Here is a 16,275-nt window from a genome sequence, read left to right as displayed (position 1 = left end):
CCCACAAGAACAAAAAGCTCTTTGGGATCCCTAATAATTTTCAGGAGTGTAAAAGTATCCTGAGAACAAAATGTTTCAGAACCTCTGGCTATTAATAAACTCTGTCTTAAGGTAAATTTTATCCATCTGGAATTCCTTAAGTCTCAACGAGAGCTTCCCCATTAATGAGCTTTACTAGACATGCCCCTGTTTACCTATTTCACAATGTCTCACAAATAAGAAAATGAAAAAAGATACTATCTTTCGTCTCTTAAGACCTGAGATCAACATTTGTATAATATTTTAAAACTAATGAGTACTTAATAAAATCTTTCATTGCAGGTTGTATCAAACAAGTAACGCACACAGACAGCATAGAGGGTCAGGCAGTTGTCAGAAGTCACAGGTAAGCTAGCCCATGATTAAGGTGGGGTTCTCAGGTCTCACTAATCTATACCAGCACATGTGATACACATGTTCTATACCAACCAATCTAAATCTGAACTGTGGAGAATCTACATTTGGATTATCTTAATTTGGATTATTAAAAGGAGAGAGGAGATCAAGCAAAAAACAATCTAGTCTGGTTCCTCATAGTTATTATCCTAAACTGGAAACTCACCTCTTTATCAGCCTTTATAAGGTAGTGGAGGAGCAGAAACAGAGGGTCCATCGGTGTGGCAAAGTGGAGAAGACCTCCTATAGATTCAAAAGAGAACAAAGGGAATCAATGTCTGAAAAGACAATTTAGTCATTTCATCTTAATCCCAATGTGGAAATAATTCACTGAAAACTACATGAAATTCCATACTAGAAGCTCTTCTTACACAGGCCCAAGATTATATGCCAGTCTCTCAAAAGGCAGAATGTGGTCCATATGATTTTATTCCAAAGAGCTTCAAACCCCTGTGTGCGGATGAGACCTAACACTAAACTTCATCTTTAACTTTCCATTTCTCCTTCAAAATAGTTTTTAACAGAGGTCCTCTCCACTGCCTCCTAAAAAGCAAGGGTTGGGGAAAATATGAACAAATGTGAACCATGTAAACATAGGAAACCTACATAAGTCTATCTGTAAAGCTGCAGTATAAGGTAATTTCCTATGACTCTGAGGACAAAGCCATGGAAAAGCAGTCATATTCTCTCTGTACATAGCTCCTTCTATTCTGTGGGCCCACAGCTCTGAAATGCTAATGGCAAAGCTCAGAAGGTTGTTACCCACCCTAGAAACTACCCAATCTCCCTACCCCAAAGAAAAAGGCAAGAGGACAGGAGTTAACAAGACTGCACACAAGAAACTGGAAACTCCGCAGTAAGGATAGCGGTGCTGTCAGGCTGAAAGGAAAACGGCAAGTCAAGCAAACGAGCCTAGCTACTCCCCGTTCCTGTCACACTCCCCTCCAAGCTTCCCAGACTTCCTCTCCCACAGAAATGAATCAGAAGAGGAATTTCACCAAATAGAACAATAAACAATTCATTTATCTCTATACTTATTCATTTGGTTTCAGGAAATACATGTACTTACTTTCATTCTCTAATAGAGCAATCTACTATACAGTCAAGACATTCTAACACTAAATTATATATATGAATCCATTTCATAATAAGAAAAAAATTAAAGAAGTAATTTCATATTATGATATTAGTTGAATATTTTTTTAAAGTAGAAGTTATAAAAACAACCTATCAGGTTCTCAAAGTTCATTTTATAAATAGGTTTCTAGGTCTGAAAACAATATCCTGATGACCATTCTTAAAAACAGCTCTTTAAGGTTAAGTTTAAAAAGAAGACAATAATGAAAAAAGCAGACACCTTTGCCGTGAACCTAAAACTACTAAAACAAACAAACCAACAAAAACAGGTACCAATTCAACTCAGTCCATGGGAGATGATCAATATTTACCAATTTCATCTGGTTATTACTGTCTATCTAGCTAGACCCAACTGCAAGTGTATGTATTACATTAGCAGTTGGAACTATCTTATACTGCCAAACGAACAGTATAGCAGCAAAACAGAAGGGAATACATATATTCCAACTACCAGACTACCACTGCATCTTGGCAACTAAAAACCACTTTCATTCTCAATACACACAAGTATATGAAATTTACCAGCAGCATGAAACCCTTTTTCTGAAATGTCTTAGAAGAAAGGCAAAGTGACCTTTCTACTTCAGCATGGAGTAGCCACACACTCGGTCAACAGAAAGCAGCCCTGTCTGGAAACAGTGAGAGAACGGGCAGGGAATGCAGAGTGCCTCAACTATCCCATGACGCCCCCCCCACCCCACGCCCCTCCCTGCCAGAACCATCAGAAAAACACATGCATCCTTTTCCCTCTGAGTCGACACTACTCCAAATCAAAGGAACATTAAAAAAAATATAGAACTTTGGTGTTGTGTGTGTGTGTGTGGTGTGTCTACATGTGTGTGTTTGGGGGAAGGTGTGGCAATAGTAATTTATAAAACAAAGCATTTTTTAAAACTTTGTTATATTCTGTTCTATTTTTGAAGCTACACCAGTATTCATTTTCAAGGAAATAAGACGTTAAAAAGTTAAAAATCCGCAAATGTGGCTAAGAAGAGCAGCTTCCAGCCATGATGATGTGCGTTCCGTGGTACAAAGGTCACCACTTTCTGAAAAGCTGTCACTGTTTTAAATTTCCTACTATCTAAGGCACATAGGTATTGCTATAAACTTGCTCAAATTATCTTTCCTTTCTCCTTGATTAAACCCTGCTCTGATGCCAAGGAAGGAAAAGCCACCGACCAGACAATAAAGCAGGACGGCCCGCGCGCCTGTGTAGGACGGGAAAGCTAGAGTATATGGTTTAGTTAATGGTAATATATACACTAGTCACTTACCTGATTGAACTGATTGATTTATAAACCAAGAATGGTGTTTTTCCTTGAAAACTTTTATTTCAAACAGCTGTGGTAGACACATATTGAACAAGTAAAGGGCTCCTTCCCCTGTTAAGACAAATGTTTTTTATTTGTAAGTTTTCACACACCAAAAAAAAAAATCAAAAGACTATCCAATAGTTCTGAGGAATGTTCCTAATATAAACATAAACACACATAGATATATTCTATACAAACTGACTTCAAGGAAAGCTCATAGCTATTATATACAGATGCTTATTTTCCAGCCCTACAATCCTCACTGAACTTAAACCAATAAATAATAAAAAGCAAATTATTTATCTTAACTGTTACAAAGCCTCTTATTGAATCCTCCATCAGACCAGGAGGGAAAAAACCTCAAACTACCCACATCTCATTGCAGCCAGAGGAACCCAGCTGGCAGGCTGGCCCCAGCCGCCAGGGCAGCGCGCAGCCCCCACGCACCCGGACCAAGATGGGGGCGGAGCCTGCAGACCCTGGACAGCTCTCAAGGGGAAAAGCAAGGGCCCTTGAAAGCACAACATTTTTTTCTAAACAGAGAGAAATCAAGGACTTCGAATCTATCTCTACTACAGACTTTGGGGAAGTTATGTAAACCTTTCTGTGCCTCTGTTTCCACATGTGTAAAATGAGAGCAATAGTAAACCTATTTTGCAGGGTTTTCATAAGGATTAAAAAAAGGGAATACACACATACAAAGTTCATAAAACAGTATTTGGCACAGAAGAAATGGTTAGCAAATATTAGTCTTTATTTTTTCCACAGTCAATGTAGCAAATACATTTGTTCGAACTTCTTCTGTCTATGGGCATTTAGATAAAAAAAAAAAAAAAAATTCACAGGAAGCCTGACATCTGTACCTTTGCTTTTATTAAATGCTTTACAACTTTTGCTGCTACCTGAAACTTCTCTTGAAAAAGTGTTTCTCACTTCCACTTAGCCTTATGCATAAGTAGGATCTCCAAATAATAGAGAACAAATTTCATTTTGAAAAAAAGAAAACTGGAGGAAGCCAGAAATATTTTTCCTTTCTTATTGCTTCTATTTTATGTTTTTCCAGCAACAATAACAACAGCAAGGCACTACCCATTGGCTTCCCCTTGCTTTTATTATTCAGTATTATAGTCACCAGGAGAATCCTCTGATTTACTAAGTATCAGATATCTACTCAAAACCTTATAAAATTAACAACCTTTTAACGTAAATCTTATAAAAATAAGTTAATGGAAAAACAATCCATATAGAGATAAATAATATCATCAATATTACTAGATTATTTATGGTATGGTTAAATATTTTTGCCTAAAAATTAGAAGATAAAACAGAAAATACACTGAATATAAAGTTAAAATAAAATTACTTCTGATAAAATATGTGTCTCTTTAATATACAATGCTTTCAATCCAAAAAAGAAAATCACCCCTTGGCAGAAAAATAATATACTGCTTTCTGGTCAAAACAAAATAAAGAAGGTACAGCTAAAAATGAAACCACTCATAATATTGGAATATCAGATAAAAAAAGTCTTCTTATTTTAGCCCCTGTTTATTTTACTTTATAGGAGGCTAACTACTCTACGAAAAGAGGGCTTAAATAAGCCAGAGAAAATTAATATTTTCAGAGAGAAATAAAAATGCTACTTTGTTTTGCCATCATTTCTGATAAATAAACAGGTCTATGGATTAAAATTATAAGCATAAATAAAAAATGTTTAGGTCGAATGAATCATCTGAGAAGACTAGTAATGTCATTAGTTTACTTTGGTCATGCTGTCATACCATTTTACATTAAAAAGCTATTCCGTTAGAACAAACATACAAAAGCAAGTAAGTACACAGTTTTTAGCCACAATGTTTAAAACACGTTCAAGTTACTACTGTTGGAGGGGAGGAGAGCAGAAGGAAGGAGAGCTTACCTGAACATGGCCTAACCAACTTTACAAACATAAGTCCACTTGTCATTTTCTTTGAAGCATCTTTTAAACATTCTGAAAGGAAATGGGAGTTTGTAAAATTAAGACATTTACTTTGTTGCTCTTTCAATTCACTTTACCCTGATTTTCTTTATTTACATAATTTTTCTTTCTAAAATGTTTAACTCAATTCTATTGCTTAGGAGCTCTGTGATCTTGAGCAAATTACCAATTTTTCTGTAAAGTACAGTGGGGGTTTTAGGTCATTTTAATTTATTTCTTTGAGAAGTGACAAGGAACAGGAGTCAGATGGCCAGAGTTATAACCTTGGCTCAACCACCTGATAGCTTTGTTGCCTCAGGCAAGTTTCTTCATGCCCTGGCTCAGTTGTCACATTAATAAAATGATAACATATAGACTTGCTTTTCAAAGGATTAAATTAGCTAATCTGCTGAAAGCTCTTAACATATTCAGACAAACAGAAACACATAATATAGTTATAATTACTAGTATTATTACAGTATTATCATTATGAAATAAAACATTTTAAAAATAAATATTTCCTGAACATTTATATTTTTTGCCCCCAATTGTGACTAACCTTGTCTTCTGCTTATTTTTCTGGTGGTGGTATTCATCTTTCTTCACACTTTATGAAGACTCTTTATACAGTAAGAATATGAATTCTGTGCTATACTTTGAAAGGCCTTCTCTTTGTCAAGATATATTTTCTTCTAATACTTTTGGAATATGTCTTTAACCTATCTGGAATATACCTGGGTGTAAAATATGGGGAGGAGATCCAACTCTAATTTTTTTCAGTGAGTTGTCCAGTTATACCACCACCATCTACTGAATGACCCATCATTAAAATAATTCCTTTGTGTTAAATGTTTAAAACACATGTATAAGTCTGTCAATGGACATTCTATTTTGATCCATTAATTTGTGTCTACATTAACATTAATACTTCAATATTTTGATTATCATAGCTTTAAAATACATTTTAGTACTTTGTGAGGTAAGTTCCCTGATGATATTTCCTCTATAATATTTCAATGTCAAAATTTTAATCACTTAGTTTAAAACATAAAGACCATGACAATTTTATTTATAACATACAGATAACAATGTATCTGTATATTTTCAGAGGCACATTCATAGAACTCATTCAAAGAATCTCTCTCTAAAAGTAACCAGTGCTGCCCGGCCAGTATGGCTCAGTGGTTGAGCATCAACCCACCCACCAAGAGGTCACTGGTTTGATTCCTGGTCCGGGCACATGCCCAGGTTGTGGGCCCAATCCCCAGTGGGGGGCATGCAGGAGGCAGCCAATTGATGTTCTCTCTCATCAATGTTTCTCTCTCTCTCCCTCTCCTTTTTTCTCTCTCTAAAATCAATAAAGAAAAAAAAAAAAACCCAAAGGAATCAGGGGCCTCTGATGATTAAGGGAGAACAATAACCTACCAAAGAACAAATCAGAAAGCTTCAGGGAATGAAGGGAACTTTAGTCACTTTTACTTCCTATGGCCCCACTTTGCCCCACTTCAGAGCTTCATAAACTCATATATAGCAAGCATTTTAGAAATTGGCTTACTCATAGCTGATTAAAACAAATTTTTTTGCTGGCAATAGTGACAATAAATATATAAAGAAAAATACCCTAATTTTGAGATTCCTACTTGCAATCAAGTGTAATAATAGGAACCCAATTTACCCTCCCACTTGATGCCACCAAAAAAAAAAAAAGAGAGAGAGACAAAATATACAAAACAACTATTTTTAAGACAGTGGACATTGAGCCATGCAGAACGGTGGTGTCTAAGAGACGGGAAACAAATAAGGTGAGCCCTGTGACTACTCAGCTTTCTGCCTTGACAGGGTTTCCAGGCCATGGAGCAGAAGGGAGAAGCCAGGTGAAGCCTGGCGGACTACCCGAGTTGAACAGAGGAAGCTGAGAGTTCCAAAGACACCATGGTTCGAGGTCACCGTCAGCATCCAGGAAAGGAGGGAGCTACAAAGAAAGAAAGTCCCAGAGGTCTGCAAAGGGTACTGATCAGTGCATGCATATGCTAGAACTACCTGAGGGCTGGGAGAACATCCATCTGAACGGATTAGATGGAAGAGTACCTCACATTCACTCAGGGCCTTGAATTGGGCCTGTTCCCACAGACTGAAATACCTCATAATTCAGAGGACATTGGGTAGAATCCTCAAAGGGTCTTGCCTCAGTAATATGGAACAAATAATTGTAGACTAAAAGCTGCTCTGGGCCCTGGCCGGTTTGGCTCAGTGGTTGGAGTGTAAGCCTGCGGACCAAAGAGTCCTGGGTTCGGTTCCTGCTAGGGGCATGTACCATAAATAAATAAATGCTGCTCTAATTTTAAAAGTAAGACCTGAAAGGATCAAACTGTTTCCAAATATCTTTACTGTGTCCCAGAATGAACCTCAAGATTATTATAGGAACACAAAAATATTCATCCGCCAAAAAGTAAAATGTCTGGCATCTAATCAAATATTACTAGGCATTCAAAGAAGCAGAAAAAGATGACCTATAAAGGGAAACATAAAAAAATCAATTACTGAGAAATGGGTATTGATATTAAACACAGATTTTAGAATGAATAGATAAGAGCATTAAAAAAGTGTTCCTCATATACAAAAAATTAAGTAGAGACAGAACATTTTTGCAAAAGACCCAAGTAGAGATGAGATTAATGGTAGAAGGTTAATGAACTTGAAGACATAGCAACAGAAACTATATAAAATGAAAACACATTTAAATTAAAAAAAATTTTAAAGAATATCAAGTGATATTCTTCAAGCATCCTAATAATATATATATAATTGGAGTTTCTGAAAGGCAGAGATGGGGAGAGAGAAAATATTTGAAAAAAGTATAGTTGAATATTTTCAAATGTGATGAAAGCTATAAACCCATACATCCAAGAAATTCAAGCAACCCAAAGAAACAGGAATAAAACTACACGACAGAATCAATAGTTCAAAAGCAGTAAAAAAGATAAAATCTTAAAAGCAGAGAGAGAAAGAGGACATATGTACTGAGGCACAAGGCTAAAAATGACAGTAAATTTCTTCTTGGAAACAATGCAAGCCAGAAGACAATACAAACACATCTTTAAAGTACTAAAAGAAAAGATGATGAACCCAGAGAAAGTACCCCTGAAAAAGGAAGTGATAGACTTTTTCAGACATACAAGAGCTGCAAGAAATAATCCCCAACAGAGCCATACTACAAGGAATGCTAAGGGAAGCCCATCTGGCAGAAGGAATATGACACCAGACAAAAATATGAATCTAAACAAAGGAATGAGGATCACTGGTAATGGTGACTGCAGGGGTAAATTTAAATTTATTATTATTTAAATCTCTTTAAAGATCACTAGCTAAACAAAAATAGCAATAAGTTAGTGCAGGATTTGTAACATATGTATAAATAAAATGTATGGCAACAACAGCATAAAGGCCAGGAGGGGAAAAATGAAATATACCATTGAAGTTTCTTATGCAATATGTGAAGTGGTGTAATATCACTTGAAGGTAGATGTGATTTAAATATGTGTACAATAAATCCTGCAGCAACCACTAAAATTATAAAACAAAAAATGCTGTCTCTAATAAGACAACAAAGGAGATGAAACGCAATCATAAAAAATTTGCAATCCAAAAGGCAGAAAGCGGGTAACAGAAGTACAAAGAACGAATAAGACAAACAGAAAGCAACCAGCAAGATGACAGACTCACACCTAATCATGGCAATAGGATATTCAATCATGGCAATAGGATATTCAATGTAAATGGTCTATACACCCAATTAAAAGGCAGTAATTGTCAGATTGAATAAGAAAGTAAGATAGAACTACAGGGTGGGGCAAAAGTAGGTTTACAGCTGTTAGTATGGAAATAACAATAATTAATAAATAATAATACAACCTACTTTTGCCCCACCCTGTATAGTCTGCCTATAAGAAACACACTTTAAATATAAAGACACAGTAGATTAAAAGTAAAATGAAGGAAGAAGATATGGGTGCTTATCATGCTAACAGTAATGAAAAGAAAGATGAAATGGCTCTGTTAATAACAAAGATTATTTCCAGGGATCCAGGGATAAAAGTCATTTCATGATGATAGAAGGCTCAAGAAGAAATAATCCTAAATGTCCATGCTCACAAATACAGAGCTTCAAGATGTACAAAGTAAAAACTGATAGAACCCTCTGCCCCATCTCCAACCCCTGGCAACCCCTAATCTGTTCTCCATCTCTAATTGTCATCTTGAGAATGTTATATAAATAAACCACACAGATTCAATTTTAAGACTCTTTCAAGACTTTCATTTTTGCAACTTATAAAAATGTAAAGGATAAAGTTTAACACTGTTAAAAACTTTCCCCCCAAACTATAACAGGTTAAGAGTCTCTCTGTTTCCCCTCACTGTTTCTCACATTTCCAGCATCCCATCTTCATCACCCAAGGCACAGACAAGGGGACCTCTCTTCTTCAGCAATACATTCTTTATTTTATTTCAGTACCACTGTAAATCTTTTAACTTTAAATTGGAAATTATTTTTTCCTTTTTTTATTTCAGTAGAAAACTTCAGTTCTAGTGATCCTTGCTAGTTTTCCTTCACCATTCCCATTCCTCCAGAGCTTAAAATAATTAAAATTTACAAATGCCAAAAGTCTAAAACATTTTTTTTTAAAATAACTACACAAGGAAAGCAGTGTTTCCATTTTTCCCAGGAAAAGCAGTAAATCTAGAGGATTACTATAGCCTAAAATGTCAAATTATAAGAACTTTGGAATTACTAAGTACAAATAAATACTGACATTAATGTGTTGTGCTGCAAATGCCAGTGTTCTCTGAAATATGCTTTGAGATATATTAGTATAGATAGCACTGAAATGTCTATTTAGTAGGGAGGAAATTCATCTTTTCTCACACTTTGCTGACAAAAGAACTTGCTGTTGGACTGTATCTTTCAACAGAAGTTGTTTTGCCTCTCTTTAACTATAGAATGCATTTCAAAATAAATCTCTCCTGACCACTTTATTCATTTATTAATTAATGATTAGCAAATATGGATCCAGCCCTTACCCATGGAGCGCTTTGGATATTCCATTGTAGAGATCGATACTAAATTGAATAATCACACAAATATAGACTGCAAATGTAACAACTGCTTTGAAAAAAAATACATGGGATATGAGACCTTAGGATAGAGGACATAACATAGGTGAGAAAGTCTGGGAAGGCTCCGTATGCCTAGCATTGGTTAAGTTCTTTGCTTTGATGGTTAAGGAGTCAAAGGAATTGCGTTCGTTTCACTCCTGAGCCAAATCCAGTCCACGGAAGGATTTTGTTTGATATGCACATTTTTAAAAATTTGAATTAAGGTGTCAATATTTGGAAATCAGGTGATTTTACATAAATGGAGACTTTGAGTATATTTCCCTAAATATGATAAACAATTAGGCAAAGACTTTGCCTTGCACAATGAAAAAACCTGGCAACAACAAACCCACTTTGTCAGCGGCAACTACCACTGTCTAGCTGCCCTTAGTCCTCTATAACATCTTGTACACACTCATCTTATGGTTGGATGATTATCAAATGCCATCTGTCCTTACTAAACTGCCTTCTCACTTGCTAGATTCAATGTACCCACAGCAGGGCCTTGAAATATCAGGTGCTAAATAAATAACCGCTAAGTAATAAATACCACTCCTTTATTGAATTTTTTTACATTACCAATTTTCTCTTACCAATTTAGGGACTACTCTTGGCACTGAGGATACAGCTGTGAATTAAACAAAGCCCCTGCCCTCACAGAAAGATTGCTGTCAAATCCCTTTGCATTCCCCCGTCTACTGCCTTACTCCCCTCCAGCAGTCCCCATGCTCTGCCCTCACGTCTTCTTCATATAGTCTTCCAGGGCGGGGTCCAGATTTGCCAGAACCTCTGCTGTCCAACAGAAATAAAACGCATTCCACAAATGTGAGCCACATTTGTGATTTAAAATTTTCTAGAAGCCACATTACAAATAGGTCAAATAAATTTCAGTGATATATTTCTTAACCCAATATATCTAAAATATTTCCATTTCAATATGTAAGTTTTTCTATGAAATGTGTTAGCATGTTAGTTGGGTTTTCATAGATAACTTTATCAGATTGAAAAAGTTCTTTATTCCTACTTTTTGCATTATATATATATTTTTTTTTTATCATGAAAGAGTATTAGACTTTCTCAAATGCTTTTTGTGTGTGGCTATTGAGATAATGATATGGTTTGGCCTTTATTTTATTTAAATGGTATATTTGCATTGTTTATGGTATGCTGAACCAACTTTACATCCCTAGAATAAATCCCACTTGATCATGGTGTATAATTCTTTTTACATAATCCTGTATTTGGTTTACTAGTTATTAAGGATATTTGTATCTATGTACATAAAGGATATTGGTCTGTAGTATTCTTTCCTTATGATGTCTTTGGTTTACGGATGAGGGTAACACTGGCCTCATAGAATGAGTTGAGAAGTTTTCTTTTTCCATTTTTAAGGAAAGTTTGTAGAGGATTGGTACTAATTTGTTCAAAGTTTAATTAAATTAACCAGTGAAGCTATCTGGGATTGAGTTTTTTTCCTATGGAAAGATTTATATTACTAATGTAATCTCTTTAATTGTTATAGATCTGTTCAGAGTGTCTATTCCTTATTCAGTTTTGGTCGTTTATGCCTTTCTAGGAATTTGTCCATTTCATCCAAGTTATTTATTTTGTTGGTATACAGATGTTTATAGTATGCCCTATGATCATTTATTTCTGTATAATCAGTAGTAATGCCTCCTCTGTCATTCTTGATATTAGTAACTTTTCTCTTTTATTTAACAGAAATAAAATGTATTCCATAAATGTGAGTTACATATGTCATTTAAAATTTTCTAGGAGCCACATTACAGATAGGTCAAATAAATTCCAATGCTATATTTCTTAATTCAATGATACATTTCTTGAGTCTTCTTTTTTATTCATGGTTTAAAGATTTGTCAATTTTGTTGATCTTTTCAAAAGGGTCAACTTTGGTTTCATTAATTTTTCTCTCTATTGTTTCACTATTCTCTACACCTTATTTATTTCTGCTCTAATATTTACTTCCTTCCATTTGCTTTGGATTTGGTTTGTTCTTTTTCTAGTTTCTTGAGGTAAAGACTGGTTTACTGATTTGAGATCTTTCTTTTTTAATAGGTATGTAAAGCTATTAATGTTGTTCTAAACACTGCTTTACCTGTATCCTTTATGTTTTTGATACCGTGTTCTGTTTTCATTCATTTCAAAGTACTTTCTAGTTTCCCTTGTAATTTCTTCTTTAATCCATTGGTTATTTAGGAGTGTATTGTTTAATTTTTCACACATATGTGAATTCCCCAGATACCTTTGTTATTGCCTTCTGTTTTCTAAAAATATATTTTTATTGATTTTTTAGAGAGCGATAGAAACATCAGTGTGAGAGAAATATTGATTGGCTGCCTCCTGCATGCCCCTACTGGGGGATCCAGTCTGCAACCCGGGCATGTGCTCTGACCAGGAATCGAACCAGGACCTCTCAGTCCATGGGACAATGCTCAGTCCACTGAGCCACACTGGCTGGGCTTGCCTTCTATTTTTATTTCATTATTTTTGGAGAGCACAGTATGTATATTTCATTCCTTTTACGTTTTTTGAGGTTGGTTTTATGGCCTAGAACATGGTCTGTTCTGGAGAATGTTTCATGTACAATCGAGTTCTTGTGTAGTCATCTATTGTTGAGTGGAGTGTTCTACAGATGTCTGTTAGGTTTTGTTGGTTTTGTAGTGTTGGTCAAGTTTTCTATTTTCTTAAAGATCCTTCTCCTAATTGTTTTATCCATACTGAAAATGGGTTATTAAAATTTCCCACTATTATTGTTCAATTGTCTATATCTTCCTTGAATTTTGTCAATTTCTGACTCATGTATTTTTGGATTCTGTTATTAGGTGTGTATATGTTTATTATTGTTTTATCTTCCTAATAAACTAAACTTGCTATCATTATAAAATATCTCTTTTTGTCCAATAACAATTTTTGTCTTAAAGTCTATTTCATCTGATATTAGCCACTCCAGCTCTCCTTTGATTGCTGTCTGCAAAGTATATCTTTTTCCATCTGTTTATTTTTAACCTATTTGTCTTGGAATCTAAAGTGTTTGTCTTATAGATAGCATGTAGTTAGATCACGTCTCCCCCATCATTCTGCTAATTTCTATATTTAATAGGAATGTATAATGCATTTACATTTCATGTAATTACTGAGGAGATAAAATTTACACCTGCCATTTAAGAATTTGTTTTCTATATTCATATATTTTTGTTCCTCTAGTCCTCTATTAATGCCTCCTTTTGTATTAAAAAGATTTTTCTAGTGTACCATTTTAATTCCCTTGTTTCTTTTACTATATTTTTGGGAGAGTTATTTTCTTAGTCGTTATCCTGGGAATTACAATTAGTATCTTTACTTACACAATGTAGTTTCAATTCATATTAACTTGAAAATTTCAATACTATATAGACACCTGCAATATATTCCTTTTCTTCCTTCCCCTTTGTGCTATTATTATATAAATTATAACTTCATTGAAGCCCATTAAGTTTTATTATTATTGCCTTATGAAGTTGTATTTTAACAGATAGGAGAGTTACAAACAGAAATACATTCTACTGTTTTTTTATATTTATCTATGTATTTATTCAGCGCACTATATTCTTCACGTGATTAAAAGTACTGCCTTTTCTATCTGAAGGACTTCCTTTATGATTTTTATGGGTCAGGTTTACCAGTGATAAATTCTCTCAGTGTTTCTTTAACTGAGAATGTCTGAGAATGTCTTAGTCTCCATCACTTCTGAATAAGAATTTTGTTATATATTGAACTCTTTGTTAAATGTGCTTTTCTTTCAGCATCTTGAATACATCATATCACTAACTTCAGGCACTATGGCTTCGAATGAGAAATCAGCTGTTCATCCTACTGAGTATTTTTTTCTTAATCCTCACCCGAGGACATTTTTTTGCATTTATCTTCAGATAGAGCGGGAGAGAGAGAGAAACATTGATGAGGAAGACACATCAACTGGTTGCCACCTACACGACCCCAACTGTGGCCAGGGACAAACTGCAACCAAGGTACGTGCCCTTAGTGGGAACTGAACTCTAGTCTCTCTGGTCCACAGGCCAACGCTCTAACCACCGAGCCAAACCGGCCAGGGCCTACTGAGCATATTTTACTTGATACATCATAATCTATTACTATTGTCAAGATTCTCTTCCTTGTCTTTGGCTTTTGACAGTTTGAGTATGATGTGTGTAGGCGTGGATCTCCTTTAATTTATTCTACTTGGAGTTTGTTAAGCTTCCTGGATGTGCAGATTAATGTTTTTCATCAAATTTGAGAAGTATTTAGACATTAATTCTTCAAATATTCTTATTGCCCTTCTTTCTTTGCGAGAGAGACACATCGACTGGTTGCCTCCTGCATGACCCTGACCAGGGCCAGGGACTGAACTACAACCAAGGCATGTGCCCTTGGCTGGAATCAAACCCAGGACTCTTTGGTTCTCAGGCTGACACTCTAACCACTGAGCAAAACCAACCAGGGCAAAAACTGGACATTTTAGATAGCATAATAATTAGTGTGATAATTCTATATCTCAGACGCCCCTCCCCTAACACACCAATATTTATTGTTGTTGCTCTTTTTCTTCATTGTGGTTGTTGCTGTTTGTTTAGTGACTTTCCTGGACTAATCTTATAATGTCTGTATTCCTTGTAGTATGCAACCACTGATGTCTCAGTTAGCTTAGTGGTTAGCTAATGATAGAGCTGAGATTTCCTTAAGTGTTTTAAAGCAATAAGTCTTCCAACATTTGCTGAGGGAGTTCTTCTGTGTTTTGGAGCATACCTACAACATTCAAGCACTTTAAACTTCTGCCTTACCTTTTAATTATTGCTTTGCCTAGGGCCTCAAAGTGGTCAGAAATGAGAAATTAGGGCCCCTCAGGTCTTTCATGGGCATGTACACAGCTTTCTAATTCCCTGGGAATTAGCAGAGCTCTTCAAAGCCCCTTAGGAGTATTTTATTGTCTTATCTTCCTTTTATGTATAGTCCCCTCAGCAGCTGATATGTTAAACAATTGCCACTGATTGTTTTTGACAAAGGCCCTGGGGATAGGGCTTTCCCTGCAAAGCAAGTTCTGAGCTCAATCAGGGCCAAGTGATAGTGATATCCTGTGAATGGGGCTTTTACAATGAGCTGCGAGACAGGTCAAACAGGGACAATGTTCTGAGAATGGGACTTCTTTGAGGAGTTCCAAACAAGGCCTGCTCCATTCAGTGGTTGCAAGGCAGCTGGTTTTTACAAGTAGTACCATGTTTTCAAAACTGCTGGTTTTCAAGGCTACTGCAGACCTGAGCAGAGGGAAATGGGAACGGTTCAGGTTACAATGCCACAAACCCTGTTTAATGAGATTCAGCAGTTTTTCTTGAGTAAACACTCCTCAGATAGTTGGAAGCCTTTAGCTAATTTCAAGGGTTCTGAAAAAGTTGATTTTGGCCATCTTTGTCAACGTTTTCATTATTTTATGAATTTACCCCCACCAGATTTTGAAGGCTTAGTATAAAAAAATAAATCATACTGCTATAATACTTCTGATAAATTTCTTAGTCTACACCAAACCTTAGGCACACACAATTCACTTGTGACTATAAATTAAAGACTCTAACAAAGTTAAAGAGCTTGTAATTTTCATTTAAATTTGAAAAATTTTGGATCATCCAACAGTTAGTTCCTCACACATAAGACTTGGAAGCTCCATCTTTTTTCTAACTTTTATCTGCATCTAGTACAATTGAAGGATGGCTAAATTATTTTGGGAAGTAAAAAATCTATTTTCAGAATAATGGAAGAGAATCAGAAAAGGAAAAGAATCGAAGTGTATAGAGAAGAGGTTTCCTCAATAAATATACTTTGAGCTGATGCTATTTCTTGGATAATATCAGCATAGGAAGTATACAAAATCTAGAGTGAGACAGGTGCATAATCCAATCCCAGCTCTTCTCCTTACTCAGCAGATATTCAACCTTTCTGAACCTCAGTTGTTTCATTTATAAAATGGGTATAACAATAATTATTTTACAGGTTTGTGTTAGGCTTAGATATAATATACGTGAAAGAGCCTAGAACATGTAACAAGCACTCAATTAAGAGTCAGTGTCCCTTCTCTTAACTACATAGAAACGTTAAGAATATGTAGAGAATAATAAAGTCAGAAATCCCAAGCACAGAATTACCTAGGGGCCTAACAATTAGCTTTTGAAGAAGAGATAAGTTAGGACCCCTATATCCTTTTTAAAAAGCCAGAACACAGTGCATTTTATG

The 16,275-nt window shown here is 35.4% G+C and overlaps 1 protein-coding gene across 6 annotated transcripts in view; it reads right to left on the bottom strand.

Moving 5' to 3' along the window:
- RNASEH2B (ribonuclease H2 subunit B) overlaps positions 1–16,275 on the bottom strand; it is an 81,204-nt gene that overhangs the window by 53,884 nt on the left and 11,045 nt on the right. For 3 of the 6 annotated variants that reach the window (XM_036250454.1, XM_036250456.1, XM_036250452.1), the window contains exons 2-4: positions 4,804–4,875; positions 2,847–2,954; positions 602–678 (exon numbers count right to left, since the gene is read on the bottom strand). In XM_036250454.1, coding sequence (XP_036106347.1) covers positions 602–678; positions 2,847–2,954; positions 4,804–4,875 — 257 coding nt within the window. Of the gene's footprint in view, positions 1–601; positions 679–2,846; positions 2,955–4,803; positions 4,876–5,401; positions 5,454–6,666; positions 6,770–9,921; positions 9,984–16,275 lie in introns of those variants that run through there. The other 3 variants (XM_036250451.1, XM_036250455.1, XM_036250450.1) reach the window with 3 other exon arrangements.

This window comes from Molossus molossus, unplaced genomic scaffold, assembly GCF_014108415.1.
Source record: "Molossus molossus isolate mMolMol1 unplaced genomic scaffold, mMolMol1.p scaffold_m16_p_9, whole genome shotgun sequence".
In the NCBI taxonomy this organism is placed as follows: domain Eukaryota; kingdom Metazoa; phylum Chordata; class Mammalia; order Chiroptera; family Molossidae; genus Molossus; species Molossus molossus.
This window is presented reverse-complemented; position numbering and strand designations above follow the sequence as displayed.